We start from the raw sequence: 22304 nt of genomic DNA, 5'->3' as shown, positions 1-22304 counted from the left end.
AAGGGCGCTTCTGGAAGGCTGATCAGTTCTGTCAGCGTAGTCACTCGCCCCACGGTAAGGTGAGCAATTATCAATCCAGAATATACCCTGAGTACCTGGTGAATGACGAACCCACACCACAGACGTAGGCACCCAAACCACCGTCGTGATTTCAACCATTTTAACGACGGACTTCTCGTGAATAAATGCTGAGTACTTTTGGGTAGAAGGAGCACTCAAAACGTCACATCACCTTAGAAACCGAAGCCTCCTCAGAGAAAATCAGGAAAGAGCGAGAAAATTTGTATACATTTGATGTTAATCCATTCTTATCGGTCACTACGTTTAGGGTAGGTCAGTCATGTTATTCAAATTTTATAGAATAATATTGTGCGGATGGAGGGTTTTACACCGGATAAGTTCAATAAATTGGAAACCGGATACCATTCCGTGTTCGGTCAGACGCTCTTTTTGATTTGGTAGAAATGCCAGAAGTAGTATATCACTGGATTATGAATTCAGTAGATTGTTGTTATTTTACAAAATGCAGGTAACATGAGATTGGTTGAAACAGAACACTTGTACAAGGGGAACCGATTCATTTCGGATTTAACAAACCGACATTGAAGTGCATCAGTATTTAAGAATGCACTTCTCCAGAATAACTACGCCGATAAAAATCAGTAGCATTTCTAACGGTAATAGGAATCCCAACATCCAGATCAGCAGGGTGGACTGGGTAACGGAGTGATAGCGACCCTCTGAACCAGACGGGCCCTGTATACTGCTGACATTTTCAATCGCGCTGATCAACTCACACTTGGTGTCCTCGCACCGGTCACTTTCCAAAGCGGAACCCAAGCATCCAGCATCTCCAATACAGGATCGCATTCGGTATTTGTAGCGCCAATTCCCACAACTTGGCACGCATGGACTCCAAGCATCCCAAACTAAAAGCAGAAATACAGGTAGATAAATGTTGCACTGTAGTAGGCAATCAGGGCATTCCTGCGAAGAAGATGTGTTTGAAAAAGCTGTTTGTGGTGGATAATATCTTCACAGGAAATTTTTATTCCGTAAAGCCGTGGATGAACCGTTTTCTTCGTTGCTTCCAGATTCTGAAGGCACCTGTTAAAGTCCGATTTGAACGAAGATAGCGATCAAAGTTGGTCTTATGCAACTGGCGTCCTCAGTNTGGATAATATCTTCACAGGAAATTTTTATTCCATAAAGCCGTGGATGAACCGTTTTCTTCGTTGCTTCCAGATTCTGAAGGCACCTGTTAAAGTCTGATTTGAACGAAGATAGCGATCAAAGTTGGTCTTATGCAACTGGCGTCCTCAGTCAATACGCCACAAGTGTTCACGACACTAGCAATAAGGCGGGTTATGGCTGCTGTTCAGTGTGTGACTGGGGAAGAATTGGAACGAGATCTATATACAACCAACTCAAAGTGATAACGTAAGCCGAGAATCGACTCAAACATTGCTGTGGAACTGGAACAGACCAACATATGTTCAAGTGTCCTGCATAGTTTCTGAATTCAAGATTATGCGTTAAGACCTCTGCGGCTATTGGATTTTCCCGCACGAAGGAAAGGCGCAGGGACTTTGAACATATTTGACTCATTCAACTTTCACGATCTAGAATGACTGTGGAATGATTCGATGGGGCGATTTATTCAGGTGACCATTCGGAATGATTGATGATTGACCCACATGCACTTTTTTCACTTTCACCTATCCACTAATGCATGTATCCAATTATGCAGTTGATTTCTAATAAGTAAAACGAAATGGCTTATTTGCAGCATCCAATAGGAATAGGGCTGCCGCGCAACACGGAGAGGGGACGAGAGGGAACGTCAGTACTTGGAAAGTGATGGTTGGTTTTCAACAACAGACATTCCGGCCGACAGTATCCTGCCTTAATCGGGAGTTAAAAGGAACCTTGCAGGCAGCAAAGAAGGTGAAATAAAGCACACGACGGGTGTACTTTCTGCTTGAGAAGCCTTCATTAAAGGAGCCAGTGGACGGGTGACCACGTTTTGATGAATCCGTTAATGAAGGATGAACTGTGCTATTTCATGTTTTGTTGCACCGATAATGGGATTCCAATGACCAGACGGCCTTCAACCAAAAGCTCCTGGTTTTACTCTCCCAGAAGATCTGTGGGTTGCATATTGATGTTGATTCTTATAAAGCATGAATTATTTGTACAGTACATTTGGATTTTTCGCTTAGGTCGGCTTCCGTTTCACGTCGAAACCCCGGGTGACGTTTCCAAATTTTCTCAAGATATAAGTGAAGGATTCTATGCAGTTGTCAAACGGGACACGTTCTCAACTCCAAAGGGATCTCTAACGGAAAGTAGATAAACAGGTGGAGAACACGATGGGTCAAGCAGAATTCCAGCAGCTTGGGAGGTCGATTGTCGACTCCGTCGACTGAGAGTGCGGATCGGAGCCTGTTTCATGACTCTTAGTGGGCCACAATATTAAATTTAAGACGGAGATCAGGATGAAATTATTAGTAAACCTACCAGACCACTTGTTCTCCACAACATCGCATGACACTCCAAAATAGCCGGGTGGGCACAGACAAACCAGGGCTTCATCGAGCTCCGGATATTCATACGTATCGTTGTATCGAGTCGACGACTGCGTCGGCTTTCGTACACACGTTCCATTGTTTAGACACTTGTTTTCCCCACAGATCACCGCACCAGAACCATCACCGTCAGAAATGTTGACCGCTTTAATTACTTTCATGCAATTGTCATACCTGCTGTAAGTTGTATCTCTGGTGAAACCTCTTTCGCAAATGCATTCAAAACCTGTTGGTGAAAAACAATCGTGGTTTAACCATTTTGTAGACCAGTTTTTCAGTGGAAATGACAAGGTTTTACCATTAGAAAAACCCGCCGACGTGAACACCAGTTGGTTCGTTACCCAAGCGCACACCCGAAGGAACGCACATAGAATTTGCGATCGGAGTTCACAATTCCAGAAATCTTTGCATGCGAGTTAACATGGAAAGATGACAAACGTTCTTGTTTCGCATGACCATTCAGAACATACGAAGAAGGACATTTCTGCCTCATGTTTTGAGCATTTCGTGTGTTTTTGTAGGTGGCGCTTTTTATTGGAGGATGTTAACCCACACTTACCAGATAACACAAATTCTAGGAATGCTTTTAGGATTCAGATAAGAAAATGATCCACTAAACAGTATATGATGTATCAAAAGCTGCAGGTTCGCGACCGACATTCGCATCATCCTTGTTTGAATAGTCTTACTATTTTGGCGCAATTATTGTGGTGAATTTACACTAAATAATGGAATGGATTCGAGTTTCAAAAGTACGGCTTCGCAAAATTTTCCAACAAAAAGTTTCCCGTAAATTGGCTTCTATGCAGAAAAAATATTTCATAAATGCAAATTCCTTATTACTTAACCTGTAATTAAAACATAGCACATCACCAGTTTAACAACCGATTCGTTACTTATCTATTACGGAACGAGTAGTGAATGAAGACGATTCAAGTTGGCTGTTTTCCATGGGAGTGCTGAACGCAATAGCAGGAGCGAGATATTGTTTAATTCATTGGAAAATACCGACTCTGAACTGCATTTACACTTGAACACTGTAGTTTTCTGCCGGTACGTATGGTTTACCAGCTTGTCTGTTAATAGTGCTCCATCTGTACGTCTTTTATACATGCTATTCCAGTCCTTTGTAGAACAGCGGCACCCTGACCTCTACAACGAGTTAACGAAGATGAAAACGGCTGCCTGGCAAATGAATGAACGCAACTGCATTTTCAATCTAATGGGTCGGCGACTGGAAAGCAAAGTTTTGGTTGTGCTTTTTCGTCCGAACAAATAGACAAGCAGTAGCATAGCGACGTACTAGACGATGACTAACGGAGGCGCAAAGCTAGAATGGACGTCTTCAAATTCAATATTAATTGGTGCAGAAATTGACGTCGTTTCCAACCGAAAGTGCCCGAATTTCATGACAAACTACCCGAACACTAGCACCAGCAACAATCTGGCAATAAAACGAACAAACAGTTATCCACATCAGACACTCACAAGGGAGAACGGAGCCAAAAAACATTACTCAACAGTCTGTCAACAAAGACATTCCGGACCACCTAATGTCCAAGCAAGCAAGAAACAACTGTCAACCGAAACCATGGATGGATCAGAAGTAGGGCCAGACCAGCGATGAAGCATGAACCAGTTTTCAGTGGACTGTTAAGTAGCTCATCAGATTAAAAATGGGTCAATGTTTTGGCCATCTTGCGCTGTACGTCTGGTGGAATAACACCATAAGTAAAACATTCACTCTAGACCCATGTTAACCTTGATTTCAATCCGCATTTTCTGGATAAATTGTATCTGCAATACCAAGGGTCCAGTATATGTAAGGGGCTGGATAAATATATTAAGAAGCTTTTGGTCAATTTCTGAGACTAGGCTTATAAAAACTGATTTTGTGTAAGTGACGAATCGATCAGTAAAAAATCAGTGAAAAGAATTCGGAGACCACATACCGCCTTCTGTGGCATTATTCTTCTCGCACTTGCTGGCTGTCCCATGAGCTTTGCAAAGCCAATCCCCGCTGGCTCTGGCTGAATCATTTTCGTAGTAAAGCGGCACATGTGGACCATCTGGTATGTGAATATTCAAATAATTTTTCGGATCCGTGATTGCTAAGTTGATAGGATGTTTGCAGGGATCATGGGTAATGTTGCAGAGTGGCCCAGCATAATTGTCACGACAGTGGCAGAAGGGATGGTAGGATATTTGAACTGTATCGGTTGGATGAAGCGTATCACCTTGTGATTCATGACGGAGACGATAGTAGCAGGCGTCCGAACCCTGTTTATCACATATGTTTTCTTCCGGTAGACAGTCTATTCTCCAGGTGGATGTATTGGATATACTGGCGGATTCCATGATTCGGGGCACGAGCAAGCATCCTCTGTAGCCATCCCTAACGCTCCACTCGTATGCTTTTGAGGTACACTTGCATCTTGAACCGATCGGGTATGAGGAGACCAAAACAGGTGTGAGAAATAACGAGTTGTGTACAAGGTTTTGGGTGGATATGTTGTCGGACGACTAGATGCACAGATAAACTCAAGTAAGTTCCTGGTTATCACTTTGTCGTGCACGTAGCTAGAAAAACTTCCAAGTGAAATTAATGTACAGGTCAGAATACCAACATCGAGGTCACTAACGCACGTCCCTGTTTGACCTACTCGCAGCTCTCTTATGTAGGCACTGGAAGGACGCATGAACCCCATCCCAAAAGACGGACTGTACTCACGTGATACATACGTTCCATCTTCCCATCCAGTCACTTCTCTTGTCAGTTGAGTGGCAGCGAAAATTCTGAAAATACCGGACTCGATGTAGGCCGAAAATGTCTATGAGTGATTAAATTGTGAAAAGGACGTCCCCGATCCATGAATATATAATATCATGACAAAATACACAGATTGAACCTAGTAAACTATAATTTGCCCTACTAGATTCAACTTTTAGGTTGCAGTCCATCGTAATCAAGACAAAAAAACATTAAATGAAAATCCCATTATTTCTGCCCATTCTAACCATGCATAAGTTATCGTAGCTTACGTCACACAACCGACTGTAAACATGCGAAACGCTTGTGGTACTTGACGTAGGGCAGATGAATTAATTACTGGAACTGAATTCATTATGCTGTAGACCAAAGAGAAACAGAGGAATATCATCTCCACAAGCTTCAGATTACCGTGCAGACTGTGTCGACTGTTATGCTTTTCCTATACACATCCATCGAACATACACACATGCAGATAAACATCTGCAATGTAACTTTTCCCATCCACGCTGTGTGAAGCGTGCGGATATTGCCCCATTAATAGACAGAAACAAAAGGATTTAGTTTGACGACTCTAACCGGGGAGGAAGTTGCCAGACTTAGAAAAGTGTTACAAGTAAAGAACTGCTCCAAGGCGCTCAGTAGATAACAGATATCACGATTCACTTCCAAACCGGGAGGATTCGTGGCTTCGGTTAGTGAGCCTTTTGAATCCAGAACCTCCGATTCTATCGAGAAAATCTTGAAATAAACCCCTTCTTATTGACAACGCCCTTTGTAGAGCAAGAGATCTTGCACATATGGACGAAATGTGCATTCTTGCACGAAATATCCGGTCGAATATATCAGACAGACGAACAAGCAGCTATAGTTGCGAATATGAAGACACATTCTGCCGGATTCGCACCTTGAGATCCAACGGAAAGGAAGAAGTCCCTAGGTTACTTTACTATAACTCTTCATGATGAGAATCATCGGACAGTATTTGCTGGTACCCACAATGTCCAATCGGGTTTCAAGTTAAACCAGGCACTCCTGTGTGATGAAGCCCTAGAAATCGGCAGACATATGATCTGATCAACCGCATGGATGGGCCCAATCTTCTCTCCATTTTGAGTGGTCCAATTTCGGTTTGTCTAGCCATACAGCTAGCTGGCGTGACGGCTGGATTTAAGGCCGGGAACTGGGCGACCTAACCCCATCTTTCCCCCTCTCCCCCAAAACAAATGGTCTGAGATGACAATTCCCACCCATGCATCAACCAATGACACTTTCACAATCCACCAACCAACGGACAGAGGGACGCGCACACGCAAGGCCAAACCCATTTCATCCATGCAAATACATTGGACGTAGGAACCTGGTCAAACGAATCCAAGCATATGAGATTTCATTCTCGTGTACTTGCGTGTATACATGTTGAAGCATGAATTCAAAGACCAGACAAATCCATTAGCAAATCTGAATTCTCCTGCAATGCAGATAAGCTCCATTGAGACTTTAACCAACAATTAATTTACAGGAAAGAAGGTTTCATATGAAATCAAACGAGGAATGTAGTCCCCATACTATTGTGTGTAGATAGGGTTAGCGAATCCGTTTCTTCCATAGCTCACCAAAAGGACGGCACCAGATTTCTCGGGATTGCAAATATAGGGTCTGTTTCTATGAACTGGTACTGGCTGGTACTGGCTGACTGTCAGTAAACTGACACTTGAACTTACCTGATATTATAATCTTACGGAGACTAACTCTAGTCATCTAGTTAAATCTACATACCAACAGGTAAAAAACAAAAGGTTCTGCAAGTTGGATCTAGTCGCACATCATTTTCAGTCGGTTTCTTGGGCACACGAGAAGGGCAAATGCCGTGCGTTTACTGTTCCCAAAACCTCTAATTGCTTTTGGCGCCGGCCGATAAATTCTAGTATTACAGATTCTTGCCGACGCATATAACGAGTGATCTCTGATCAAAATCATGCTTGACTATTTTGCCAAATAAAACTGGAAGTCTTCATCAAGACCAATTCAAAAAGGCCTTTTTCTGCAGACAACTTTAGTTTTCCAAGAGACTCGCCTGGAACCCAGCTAAATCTCTCGTTTTCGATGTGTCCAGGCAACTGAATGTGATGCACCAGGCCGCCTCATGTTTCAGTCGCTACGATATTTAAGATATCGCGATACATATATATTTTGTAATTCACTACTCATAAAGTTGCTCAAAACTCCTCTACAGCCCATGACCGGTTATGCCCTTTTTGTGGCTCATCACCCGAGTTTCGTCAACCTTATGTTCTACTTGAAACCAAATTGCACGAAATTGGCGCAGTGATGAATCGTCATCATGCCTTCCCGATTAAGCACTCTACGATATTGTATTATGTATTTTACTCTTCCCGGGTGAACAAAGTCTTCCTTGTACTTGGCCAGACCTGACTATTGAGGTTCCAGATACGTAGCTTTGAGTGCAACGTAGGTCCGATAATCGCGGATATCGAAAGGAATAATTGGACTCGAAATTCTACGGTACCATTTACACAAGCATAAGCAAATACATACAGCGGCCCCTCTGTTGTTCAGGTTCGTACCGTCAACAAGTGCACAAATCTGCCATTGGCTGGCAGTGTCCTTCGCACACTAAACAACGGTGAGCGAAATGTTGGCCCCTTAGTTTGGGTTATGGTCGTCCGTTCCGACGACAGTCTCGTGGTTCTCATTGGCGGTGCGAGAAAACAAGTCAAGGCAGGCTCCGCAAACAGGACAAGAACGCGTATGGATAAGTAGGTCAGCCGCGTACATACACACACAAGCACACGCCAATACACAGGTGTCGGACGGGATGACATTTTCGCCAAGGTGAACTGCGGATACAAATGAGTAAAACGAGAGGACTTGAAAGTACATAGACAGAATGAATGGGGGGGTATCATGAGGTCAAATTAGAATTGATACTGACTGAGCTGAACAACCCTAAGTTTTCGTTTCAGAAGAGCTTGGTAAACAATCGGTTGTTTTTATTTGGGCAACGTTTCGCTTTTGAAACAAAAGCTTCATCAGGTCAAGTGAGCAGGTCATCAAATTGGCCAGGTTATAAGGCAGACTGGGAACCAAACAGATAAAAACTAACGATTGTTTATCAGGCTCTTCTCAAACGATGACTTCTCAATTGGTTCTAAACCATTTCCATATTAGGTTCCTGTTTGTCCGCCTCACGAATGTTGCCCAGTTGATTTTGGAGGGCGAAATGCAGGTTCTCTAGTTCTGTTGGTTTTTGTCGATTTATTTAATTAACTAGCGGCTGGTGAGTATTCGTGTATTTCCAAACGACACGTGTGTGCAACGTACAGGAAAAATTTAAGTCAGAAAGCGCATCAAGTGGAATCTTCCTTCTGATGACCGCATACCAACACGTGTCAGCTCGACTGACACAGAACCGTTCTCCACATGCTTGTCAGTTCCACACTTTCTATTCTGTTAACACTGGGATGCCTGGCGATTTCTACCGCCTCGGCGATCAGTCTGTGTGACGTGGACCATAGTCGTCGCCTAAAAACCTCAACATTTTCTAAATTTATTTTGTGTCTTGTGTCCAGTGCGTGTTCCGCAATCGCCGAGTCCTTCAGTGACGCTTGATATTCATCTGCGTTTCTCGGCGGCCTATTTATTTTTCTACTATGCTCTCCGACTCTGATGTATAGTTCCCTGGCCGTCTGTCCTATATAGACTTTGGTGCAGTCATTACACTTGATTTTGTAGACACAGTCCCTGGTTCTGTTTGCCGGGAGGCGATCCTTCAATTGCACCAATGCAGAGCGCAGAGTGTTCCCCCTCTGGAAAGCTACTCTAATGTTGGCCATGTTCGCAATTGACGCTTAATCAAGCTGGCTGGATGTCCACTACCCCGAAGTTTGTTCATTGCCTCAATTCGGGTCGCTGTCCGGTCAGCTTCTTCTGTGCAGGGCCCTTACACGCCTAAACATTGATGAGGCAATACTGGGGAAAACCGACTTCCGATGGGCAGACGAGTAGTTTAAAACTGACCCATTGTCGGTGGGCTTCTCGTGCACTGTGGTCTTTAGTTTTCACCCGAACTTGTGTCATGCAATCTAAAAAGGCCAGTTTACCCGAGGTCGACTCTATCTCTATACTAAATTTGATCTGTGGACTCAGTTCATTGAGATAGTTGTAAAACTCATTAACCTTGTCCCGTTTCATGAAGACAAAAGTGTCATCTACATACCACCAGGATATCTTGGTTTGGTACGGGAATCGGGCTAAAGCTCTCTGTTCAAATTCTTCCATAAATATATTTGCTAAAACCGGGGATATTGGAGATCCCATTGCTGGACCTTGTTCTTGAGTATAAACCACTGAGTCACAGACGAAGCGGGTGAGATTCAGACATGCTTTTATGCCTTCCACTATTTCATCTACCGTAAGCTGTGTCCATTCGGAAAGGGTTGTGTCCGCTAATAGCAGTCGCTTGGCTATCTCTAAAGAATCCCCTTTTGGCACATTTGTATATAACGAATTCACATCGAAACTTACAAGGATATCATCTGGTTCAACAGTGACACCCGCTACTTTGTTGGCGAAGTCATATGAATTTTTAATGGTAAGTACTAAATTTCCCGGTGGGGGGGCTTTAAAATACCATGCGGTGTGGAACCTATACCATCTACTATTGCTCTCACCGGAACCTCTGGTTTATGGATTTTTGGGAGGCCATAAAGTCGTGGTTGGATTGCACTTTTCGGGTAAAATCGATTCCAGTTGCCTTGCCCTAAGTGGTTTATCACGGACAGCAGATGTCTCCCGACTTCGGCTTTACTCTTATTAAGTATAGACGTAATATTCGCATTGTTGATCTCCCGATAAGGACCCTCAGCTAGGTGTTGCTTAACCTCGGGGCGAGATGGCCCAAGTGGTTAGAGCACAAATTTACTGACCGGAAGGTCCGTGGTTCGAATCCGACCTCCGCCACTCGACTTCCCCTGTCTAGGCTTGGGCAACCTGGCAGTATCTCAGCCCTCGTGCTTCCTTCGGATGGCATGGCAGCTAGGCACCAGAAGGGTGCTACAGCTGAACGCTTTTGCTTAACCTTCTGTAAATAATCACTCTTGTTCATAACAACAGTGGCCTTACTCTTATCCGCCTTTGTAATCACTATGTTGTCCACCAGTTTTAGAGTGTTTAAAGCTCTTCGCTCTGTTGGTGTAATATTTGGATCTCCTGGCTGCTGGGACTTAAGAACTGTGACCAGCTGTATCCGTAGCCTCTCTGCCTCCATTGACGGAAGCTTTTGAAACACAGATTCAACGCTAGAGATTATTTCTTTCGACCTTATCACCCTTTTGCTCAATGTGAAATTCACGCCTTTGTCTAGCAGAGTGCGCTCTTTCTCACTTAACGGTCTATTTGATAAATTTACCACGCTACAATAGCTAGTAGGTGGTTCAGGCTTAAAATGAGCCTTAGAAAGCAACTTTTCGAAATTACGTATTTGTCTCTCTTTGCAATCTTATCCTTGGATAGGTTTCACTTCTGTCACCCTGGTTTGGAGCAACTGGAAGTCTACAGGAGAGAGCACGGTCTGAAAATCTTGGTTCAGCCGACATGAGTGGTGATGGATATCAGATAAACGCCGAGTAGTCAAGTAGATCCTCTGTTTGAGGAATGACTTGGCCGCCGAGATTTTGACAACTTCACTAAACGACAAGAGCCGTCAAGTGACACCCAACACTGATCTAGTGTGTTAATGTGAATAAGACTGACTTACTGATTGGTTCCGTCTGCCTTATAACCTGGCCAATTTGATGACCTGCTCACTTGACCTGATGAAGCTTTTGTTTCAAAAGCGAAACGTTGCCCAAATAAAAACTACCGATTTTTTCCCAAGCTCTTCTGAAACGATAACTCCTCAATCGGCTCCAAACTTTTTCCAATTGATTGAAAACCCAAAGTTTTCTCTTCCTCGAGGATGATAATGATCAGTTGGTTTCGGTCTGCATCACTGATCAGCAAGATTCTTTACACCGACCTAAATGAACCACAGGTAAGCTTATCTCATGAAAATAATGCAATAATTAGCGTCGGCCGCAGTCAGCTACACCACTGACTCAAAAGTGAACCAACCTGTTCCTTAAGTATCAACTAAAGCACTGTAGGGCTTCTATACATGTGTCGTTATCATGACCATTCAAAGGAAATCTGCATCTTTACAAAGTTGCTTAAGATTTCTGAGGATCTTTGCTTACAAACTTTCGACCATTCAGCAAATTTGGACACAAAAAATGCCAATGCAGACGTAGTAGAATTACGTCGGGCCAGGGCTGTCTAAACAGAAAACAGCATTGATGGTGAACAGGTGTGTTTTCTGCAGACGCATTTTGAGTATCTATTTGGAGTTGAACTTACCAAATATGATGAATCTCAATATATTACTTTAAAAATCCTAGCCCACGAACTGATTACTCACTTCAGGTCATCCATGTAAACGCCTGCTGTATTTCTTTTGATTTCACAACTCCCGGCCAGCGCGTGATTGATTTGTTCGCACACATCGATTGCATTTTCGGAAGCATTTTTCTGATACACAACTTGTGAGCCCATGGGTGAACCCAGACCACTGGAGATTACTTCGATTGTGTGTGGCCTGCAGATTTTCGGGCAAATGCCGTCAACATCGTATACTTCACTACTACCTAGAATTGAGCAAACAACCCAACTGTACATCCACAGTAGTTGAGTGTAGCTTTGAAGAGTGGGTGCGCAATCGTACTCTTCACCTGTCGACAAAGAATATAGTAATTATCGATATAGAAATCCGCTATCAAATTATGATAGATTAATTCTTAATTGATTAGCAGTTTTCATATAAAATGTTTTGGAAGTGTGCAGAGATAGTGGGTTTGAATCCCTTAACCAGTTGATTTGCCATACTCACATAAAACGATGGATCCCCCGACACAGTCCGCAATGTCACATGAAGTTTGTGCTAGGCCGCATATACATGACTGTGTGTACATGTGCATACATGCATACGTGTGCATGGAAAACCGGTTAATGCGAAATTGCCACCTTAGAACCGCGCTTATCCAGTTGGACTAGTGTCATACGTGCACAACACGAGAGACTTGCTCTTCTTTCGCTGTTTTCACCCGCAGAACAGATCGACTTCTATCATCTCAAGTGTGCTAGAATACACTGAATCAGCTGATCCAGTCAGTATGATAGATGCATTGCACGGCTTGCAGGACGAACCGAAACTCAATCAAATATCGCGAAAAATATTCTTGGAACCATTTGTGGAGCTGGAAAGATTTTCCAGGGCTTACTTCGAAAAGCTCTGAACCCTAGTCTGTCGGGTCCTGCTTCGTCCACATTGACCAACAATTATCGACCAGCACTGTGTGTGAAAGTTTCCGACGCAGATATGGCGGTGATTACGTAACCAATTTTACACAGCCCACGGGTGTCCATTTTATATATGGCTTTCTTTATGCTACACACTCTCGCACATTTTGCACTGACAGCTTAACCCAGCAGAAGAACTGTCAACACCTCGTAACAGATGTTTCGTCTTCCTGAACAAAAACAACGAACTGCACAGGCTGCAGATCCTGTTCACCATCAAGGAAAGCGCCCTACGCCTAAGGTACGAACATTGGGGTTTGCACCACTTCTACGGTAAGTGTGTTCACCGGTGATCAAGTCTCCATAAATGTAACCAGACAAGTAACGGCCACAGGCTATTCCAGCTGTGACCTGAACTAATAGAAGTGGATGGGAGTAATTATTTCCTGTCTTTATTTCAGGCGCTAGCCTAACAGTTCTGAAAATGAACCAAAAGTCATCAGAAGGATTCTTTAAGAAACGACATCTTCAACAATGACCGCTAAATATTTACTACTCTTCCAGAACAGACCAATATTCATGAGCCTTTTAATGGTATCTCATATCCATCCTAACATTCAGAGTTTATTTTAATCCTCAAGGAACTAACAACCTCAAAACATGATGTTTGGCCACATGACACGTTCTTCATTCTTTTTAAAGGGATCAACTGAAAGGGCTCTTCTTATGTGATTTCTGCAAAGCAGGTCAATATGTCAAAAGAAGCTTAAAGGGGCAAATCAAATGTAGTCACCTTAGTGGAGCGGCCATCGTTGAGCAATGGGACTTACGCCACCGTGCGCCCGTCACATTATTCAGCAGACAGTCATACTCTTCCTACGTGAAATTGTGGCTAAGTATTATAGTTTCTAATGCGCTCCCTTCCAAGGACATAGCAACGAACCAACTTTTGCTGCTACAGCTACCTCCCTACACAGAATACCCAGGAAACGGATTTTCAGGCGAGAACTTCGCAGTGGTCACTACTCAAGCAACAAACAAAAGTGATTATTTCTAGAATGTAGCCTGAAAAATGTCTCACCCGCTTAGAGACCACCTGAAAGCGCCTAATTAAGAGGAGAACAGAGATCTGAAATATGTTTCAAAAGACCATCTAAATTCGATCTTTTTTGAAATCGGTCCATAAACCATGACACCAGTTCTTCCGAAGACTGAGTCTTTCGCGAAATATACTACTTTTATGACTGATAGTTTAGTATTTTCTTCAGGAGAGCAACTTCTGCCTGACTGCTCCTTAGACTGAATATCACAAATGTTGGAAAACGAAAGTAGAGAGTTGATTATCGACAGTATGACATGACCATCTAGTAAGGTGGAACTAGTTTTACTGCAGCCAAAACCAAACCTGCGGCTGAAGTGTATGGAGTTCAGAATAAACCAGACACCTAGATCGAAGTGTCGTCTAGAGATACTGCAGTACAAAACAACCCTCACCCCCGATTACGAACTCATCCTATAAAGGAGTTAACTTAGCTCATACTTAGACAGCGTCAGTTGTCTCCACATAATTACTGGAAAAGCTTGTCCGCGGACACGCATTACTGAAGTTGTGAAAGGTTCCTGGGGAACCAAGAGGAGAGAAAGTCTGATGCAACTGCTGGTAAAAGTCACCTAACTTACTGGACGCTACATTTAGCTTTTTACGAAAAGTTAGCTACAGCAGAAGTATCTTCGTATGTATTAACTCGTTCTAGCCGTTTAGCGATGGCTGTGAGATATCTAGGAAGTATCGTCAAAATCGATAAAATGACATTTTAATTACGAGAAGTACGGTGGTACGAAGTAGTAAGTTGTTTGTATACCTTCATAGAGAAGTCCCAGCTGACGAGCGAATTTTCGGTACTCGGCTTCCCTTGGTACAATGATGGAGAGTAAATAGTATAACAAGAAACAAGGTGATGAGATGAAAATAATCGTCATGGTAAAGTACTTAAGAGTATCTACCCGACCAGTTTGTTTAAAGTGGATCAAAGTAACAGATACTTCTTTTGCCCACTGGCAAGGCAGCATATTACGCGTGAGTTAAATCTCTGCATTGTGTGATACAGAAGTCTGGAAAAGTCACTAGTTTTTGCATATAGATAAGCGATGTCCTAATACGGCTTGTGAGTTTTCAGGTTGACTATATTTCTTTTATTCTCATTACTAAACTGACGCAGAACACCGTTTCGAAAGTAATCCATCAGCAGCGGATTACGCCCACAAATAATGAGGAAAACGTGCGTTCACACTGGATTCAGTTAGACAGAAAATAAAAGATCAGATTCCAGCGCTAACTGTTAGCTTACCCATTTCTTCGCACTGTTCGTGAGATCTGAGAAGTATTCTATGAATATCCACAAATATCGGAAGAAAGAATCGAGGACGAACGGTTTCCTGGTATTTTACACGTTCCAAAGTTGTGTTCAGCGAGACTGCACAGTCGGCTGGACTATACAAGGTAGACGTGTTTTCTGTGTGAAGTGCTTCCAATACGGACTTGAATACATCGAAGAAGGACACATTGACCGACAACTTGTACAACCGGTACCCTCCATCTTCCACTTCCTAAAATGCCGATTTAATATGAACGACGTAAATATAAAAGTCTACTAAATACGTTTTAACTATGACGATGGGGGGATTGGTAATATGTACAAGAACATTATACCAACTTTTGGATAGCGAGTGTTCGAAAAGGAATCCATTTCACCAAATCACTAATTACTTTTCAACAGTTATCATCCAATTTTGCATTTTATTTCACCTGTTGCCAACTCACTGTTATGCGATAGATTTTGAAACATTTAGAAAACATTTGGTAAACTGCCTCAAACCGATTTTTGAAATATACTTACTGCCGTTCAGCCGATACTGGTAATGCTGGTATCGCTGTTCCTCGAAAGTAGATCAGAAGTTCAATAAACTGTATGACTACAACATTTCCGAACGTTACACCTGAGAATACATTTTCCAATGAGGCGAAGTTGTGTCATCGTGTGGTAATTTGCGGGTAACGTAAGAGAATTAGGACAAATGCGTGCTCACTCATGGACAGTAGAAATAAATTGAAGGCAAACACCAGATTCTCCACCAGAACAATACACGTACGTATAATTTAATGGAGGTCAATTTTGACACATGCTTCTGCGAAGCTCTGGAGATTCCACGGACTGATACTCAAATAGAAAAATGATGAGCAACCCTTAATTCATCTCAACTTCGAAGAAATCGTTCAAAATTGTAGGAATATTGGTTAGGGGATCCAATGTCTGCTACTTCAATAGAGTCGATTCATTATCGCATTTCTTTCACGAGACGCACTACTGAGAAAAGTAGCACAATTTACCCGGACACGGGGACTCAAAGGAAAAACGCTTTAACCGCGAAACAATTTCTGTAGTTCAGAAGGACTTGGTAAAAACCGGTAGTTTTCAATTAGACAACGTTTCGCTGTTGACACAAAAGATTCATCAGGTGAGCAGGTCACCACACTGGCTAAGTTTTAAGGCAGACGGAGAACCAATCAGTAAGTCCTCTTCAGATTATCAAATTAGATCAGTGTTGGGTGTCAATTAATGGCTCTTGTCGGTCACTGTGGTTGCCTAAATTTTACTTTAATGGGTTGGGTGAGTTTCGAATTAACTCTTCGCTGTTGAACAAAAGATTCATCAGGTGAGCAGGTCACCACACTGGCTAAGTTTTAAGGCAGACGGAGAACCAATCAGTAAGTCCTCTTCAGATTATCAAATTAGATCAGTGTTGGGTGTCAATTAATGGCTCTTGTCGGTCACTGTGGTTGCCTAAATTTTACTTTAATGGGTTGGGTGAGTTTCGAATTAACTCTGATCTTCCACGTCAGGGTGCTTCAATTGATTATTCACCCGAATGCCGCTGGTGGATTTCGTCGGTCTGTGTGGGCTTGTGAGTGCTGCGACAATTTAGTTTGAGGGGGGGGTTGAGGTCAAGTGGAATTCAGATGACTCCTCCTCCTTCTGATGACCGCACACTAGAACGTCTCAGCTCGACTGATCCAAAACCGTTCTCCACACCCTTGTCAGTTCCATGCCTTATATTCTAAAAAAAACTGGGATGCTTGGTGATTTCTACCACTCTGGCCATCAGTCTCTGTGAATAGGACCGCAGTCCTCTCCTGAAAACCAATATCTTCATAATCTGTTTGGCGTCCCGTGCCCAGTGCGTGTTCCGCAATTACCGAGTCTTTCAGTAACGCTCGATATTCATCCGCATTTCGCAGTGGCCTGTTTCTTTTTCCACTATACTCTCCTATTCTGGTGTGAAGTTCCTTGGCCGTCTGTCCTACATAGACCTTAGTGCAATCGTTACACTTAATTTTGTAGACACAGTCCCTGGTTCTGTCTGCCGGGAGGTGGTCCTTCAATTGCACCAGTGCAGAGCACAGAGTGTGGTGGTGGCCTGCTGACCCTGCCTGCAAAGCGTTTGTGTCAAAAGCGAAACATTGCTCTGAAAAGATGACTTCTCAATCGGTTCCAATTGATTGGAAATGTTTTCATTCCATCGAGATGAAGAACACAGTCTCTGTTAGTACTGAAACCTTCCAACTCGTTAACGGAATGTGGTGTGTCCTCTGAACATCATTTGTGGGCTTTTAAATAGCCAATTCAAACTCAAAACTCGGTCTTCTCAGTTTACGCGAGGATGCTTTACACCTGACTGATCACTTCACTACGTGCGACACGGTTTCGCAGCAGTCGAGAATTTTTGTGTGAATCACCGCAGCAGTTAGTTTCTCCCTAAGTTAGGATAGATAATTGGAACTCAAACCATGCGTAATCTCACGCAAACCACGGTGTTGAGATTCTTTGTGTCACCCGTATGTTTGACGGTCCCGAATATCAAAAGGAAGAATTAGGTTTGAGAGGCTAGGATACTATTTACACGAACGTAAGGGCATCCATTAGCCGCACAATGCTCTCAGCTGCAACAACTTTACAAGTGGAATAAAACTTTTTGCGTCTAGACTTTGCATTGTGTTGCATAGACGCTAGAACCAAAAACCATTTTAATCTACGTTCATATTTTTGCAGCTCACCAAATTTTATCGTCCACTGAAGCAATTATACCTCTGGCAGAAAGGCTGGTGAAGTAATTTCCAAGCCTCGGTAAGGCCCCGGGATGCCTAAACGGGGCTCAGAAGTTTGGACTGATACTCTGAACTCAACTGTCCGATTACGTTAGTCCATCAAGGACACGTCATAGCTTTCGAAAATTCTATTCCGTTGTGCGAATACTGAGCACCAATTTAAGAGAAACCACACGCCAAACTTCGGTTGTCCGCGCTATTGAAGTCCATACTTGTGCAACCCACTGATCGGCCTAGTGTGGCTTGAAGGTCCGCAAACCAGACAACGGCGTGCAGGATGGTGGCTCAGTGGTGTGGGTGTTTGGTCTCACCCTCCAAAGTCCAATCCAGTAATTCCGATTAGCGGTGCGAGAGCAGAACAAGCCGGAGAAGGCCAAACAGACGCGGCACGAACTTGCATGGGTTCGTAGCTCGGTTACACACGCACACGTGCATACCAGTCTACCAGTGTCGGACGACCTTTGCGTCAAGGTGAGGGGACAGCGGACTAAGGGAGGTGGTTAGTCAAAAGTACATGAGTGGAGCAAGTAAATGAAAGTTGGATTTAATAGTCGGGTTTTGTTGATTTATGTTGCGGCGATATTTCGCCACCGATGTCACAGACAGCCATCATCATCATCACAGACAGTCATCCCACTGGCATCCTTCTATTAGGACGTCGTCAGTATCGTTGACTCATAAACGGAGTTGCAGGGTCCGGAGTTTTGTCGAAATTTCCTTAGCATACTTGCGAGGCATAGTGGAAGAAGCTTTTCATAAAGTTTCGCAAAAATTGTATTTCAGCCTTATCCTACCTGAGTGCGAGTTAACCATGCTGTTGGTCAGTCCATCGTGCCTGAAGCATAGTTTTCGAACGAGTAATCACTATTGTTAAGTTACTCAACTTTGTCGGAATTGATGAACAGAAGTTGTCTGCTTTGGCAGGTGTAATCCTGAGGGAAACTAACATGAGCCGCACAATGACATGATTGGAGTCGAGTCGAGTACCTCAGAAATAACGGCAATATTTAGTTGCGGTTCTCCATCGGTGACTGACAACCAAATACGAGTCCACTTGAGTCCATGACCAGCTTGAAGTTCGTGCCCTCCAAATTACTAACTGTGAACTTGCACTGAAAGCACATACTGACCAGGAACAGACGGTCTTCGACACACGGCCGCGGAAGTCACGATTCACCACCTGAACGCCTAGGGTGGACTCCGAATCCACCACACATCCGTGCTTCTTCCGAGTTCAAGCGTCCAAATTCGGCTTTCATATCACCCGCCAATATGACAGTATCCGTCCTTCCTGACCAAGCAGATCTCAGTAAAACCAATCTTCCCGGCATGTAAACGGAAGTCTTTCGGGGCTTGTGCTGACGTGACAAATAAGCACCTCCCCCGCACTGACCTGCAATGATCGTAATTGTGCTAGGCAGCGTTATAGCACAAAGACGACTGGATCGAGTGCTGCAAAAAGCTTTCAGACCTGAAGCTGAATGTAGATGCCATAACATAGATACAACGAGCCATTGCATCAAGATCATTAACTATTCGAAGCGTGGAACATGAGAAAAAGCCTGAGCTCTTCTAAGGAGCGTGAGTTGCATGACCGAAGTGAAATCTTGTGAGCGTGTCCCTGAATTCCAACGTACATCGATAGAAATTGAAGCAAGTTTCAGCTGCACATGTCTGCTGCCCAATTTGACAGAGAAACTGTGATGTAGTTGAGATCTTTTTGGTTTGGTACGGGATTATTTCGGTTAACTTTTCTTGGAGGTAGTTTAGATACGAAATAATTGTTAGGGGTCTGGTAGATGGATTGATCTCAGTGCATCATTTGGTGAGTGGGCGGGATGGGTGGGTGAAAGAACATCTTCAAGAGCGGAAGACATCTTCTGGTTGCCCGGTGGAGGAAGCGCTTTGTTTGAGGAACCCATCTTGAGTCTCTCTCTGGAAAGCTTGAGCGGGAGGATTTTCGAAGGGAGGGCAACCGAAGGCAATTACTCGATAATCTGACCTTTTCAGTTAGAGGCTCCAATGCACAAGGAGTGAGGCATAGACGTTTCACTTCTGGAACATCTGTAAGCGAGTGCCCGCTTACCCTTATCTGGTTGCATCCTTCGACTTTTGTAGCACATTGTAGAAAGTAATTCAAGCTGGTCTAGCCCACAGGATTATTGCAACACACAAAGTGGCAGATTCTGGTGAGGCCCAGACATGATGGAATGACGAAGGACACCGGCAAGATTGAGCTGCATACTATCGAGTAAACGTATATCAGCTGAATGGTTGGGTCTTGTCAGCAATCACACCAACCAGAAGCGTGGAGTTGTGGTTTTGTCCTAAAACCACGTAACCGAACGCATCTTACTAGCAAGCCAAAGGACTTTCGTGTGAGTTTAAATGCTATATTTCATTTTAACGTATATTTCATTTTTACATCTCTGAATTTTCCGCTCATGGAGAAGGTTACTTGAGTTGGCCGAAACTCCAAACGATAGACAACTGGAAATTAACATGTTTTCACCGCAAGTGCATCGGTTCTTTTCAGAATAATAGTGGAAGAGTTACATGTAAATGTCGGCAGATGTCACACTTTGATTCGAAAGCACAAGATTACCACAGAACAGAAGCACATTACTCAGATAATATAGCACCCACCTACTTCGAAGTCAGATCATCGTTTATTAGGGGTTAAACATGACATCCTTTCCAGGAGAGCCTCCAAATCTGGTAGTGTCGAATAAAACGTAGTACGGTCCAATTGTTTAATCTTTATCTCATTTTTCACCATCACTTGGTAGATTTAAGCGGTTATAACAAAGGTATAGTGGCCAGAAGGCCCGTATTTTGAACCAAAAAATTGGCTAGTTGATTGCTCTCACGTAGGCATGGTGAAAGTTACACCAGGCCTCGCATACTGAGAAAATCATTTACAGATTTACTCAATTTTAAAATAAAATTCAAGTCAAACAACTCTCTGAACACGTTGTATTAAATACCCGAGAAAGCAGTTCAAAAATCCGACCGCTTAAGACCCTGCTTTGGACAAGTTAAAAATGATCTAGGATTAAGCCTCATCTCAGTATTACTATTTGAATGCAAATATAGAGAGAGACAGTTAGAAACTATGGAGAAGAGATATTGATTGTGTATAATCTCAGATTTCCCGCTAGTTCCTTCATGATTTAATAGCCGGATGTTACTAGTGTGTAGCTATTTGGAAATGTAAATGCCTCGAGGAATAACTGTGCCAAAGCTTTTCACCGCGTACGAAATTTTCAACAGTTGATGGTGCAGTGAAGGGCACTGAACGACGGGGTTGAATGAAGCTCTTTGAGGACGAAATGCTGTTTTGTTACTGCTCATCAGAAATGGTATTTGGGGAGAACACTGAGTAGAACTGACCATCTAAACACACGAGTCATTCCTCCAAATTCACTTTCAGAGTAATATATGTCGGTGAACCTAACTGAGGCTTACTGACAAGCTAAAGCCATTTTTTCTTTACAAGCTCTCCAAGTGGAAGCCATTAATGTTGATCTAGTTAAAACCGCTTTGTTAACTATTCTGTATGGAAAGTGAGTTTCCAAATGACCAACTGATGGTGTCGCGGATGGCATAGCTCATGGATTGTTTTAACGATCTTTGCTGTTTTAATAGTTCTGAGTTTACCAATCAAGATCGACAGTGATCTTAAAAAGGGGGCAAATTCGGTAATCAACCAATCTCTTCGATAACTTTCTAATGTACCCGGGGCGCTGAAACATATGTTTGAGAAAATGACTTACATAGAACGCAATAGACTTATTCTGTACGAAGCGAGGAGATATGATTTCACTTTCCATTTCGTTGAGCTGGGGGAAACCTATTGTTCCGAATACATTGTATGGCGATCCTAATTCCCACACAGGTTTGAAGAAGGGACCGGTTAACGGTTTGAATAAATCCTGTTTGTATTGTGCCAGTACGTTCACTTTGGTTTCCGAGAGTGCGTCCACTATCTTTTCAACAAGCCCTTCTTTCTCAATCGTGTCCTCCTGGGCAGCGACAAACAGAGTATACAAAAGAATACTAAGGAATGTGGTGGCTTTTTGATGCGTCATCTACAAGTTCGTTGTCGTATTTGAACGATACGATCGATTAAAACCCTATCGTTCTACGGATAATTCTAAAATGTCACGTGACTCATGTCTTAGGAAAGCGCACAGCCTTTTAACCAAGCACAGAAGCCGATGTGATACCAGTTTGGCCCAATACCACCTAGCTGTCTTTCTTCGGAGGGATTGAATCACCCCAACAAGTATTACTTCACGCATTTGATTGTAAATTTTAAGTGAAGGACGTCATTAGTTCATCCATCCAATCAGGTACATACCAGTAGCGACAGCTGTTTGGGCATAACTTATATGAGAGGATGACGACTGAGATTTGCTATTGA

At 43.2% G+C, this 22304-nt stretch overlaps 1 protein-coding gene across 1 annotated transcript; it reads right to left on the bottom strand.

The window, feature by feature from the left end:
* Nucleotides 1-412: 412 nt before the first annotated feature.
* Nucleotides 413-21969, bottom strand: T265_07902 (hypothetical protein; the record flags this gene model as incomplete). Its single annotated transcript, XM_009173559.1, has 8 exons — nucleotides 413-929; nucleotides 2521-2814; nucleotides 4541-5015; nucleotides 10460-10802; nucleotides 10858-10932; nucleotides 11837-12146; nucleotides 15063-15321; nucleotides 21655-21969. 8 exons carry the CDS (start codon nucleotides 21967-21969, stop codon nucleotides 613-615), a joined length of 2388 nt encoding a protein of 795 aa, XP_009171823.1.
* Nucleotides 21970-22304: the final 335 nt, after the last annotated feature.

This window comes from Opisthorchis viverrini (assembly GCF_000715545.1).
Source record: "Opisthorchis viverrini unplaced genomic scaffold opera_v5_195, whole genome shotgun sequence".
Classification (NCBI taxonomy): domain Eukaryota; kingdom Metazoa; phylum Platyhelminthes; class Trematoda; order Opisthorchiida; family Opisthorchiidae; genus Opisthorchis; species Opisthorchis viverrini.
Note: the sequence above shows the minus strand (reverse complement) of the source record. Positions and strands in the feature narration are given on the sequence as shown.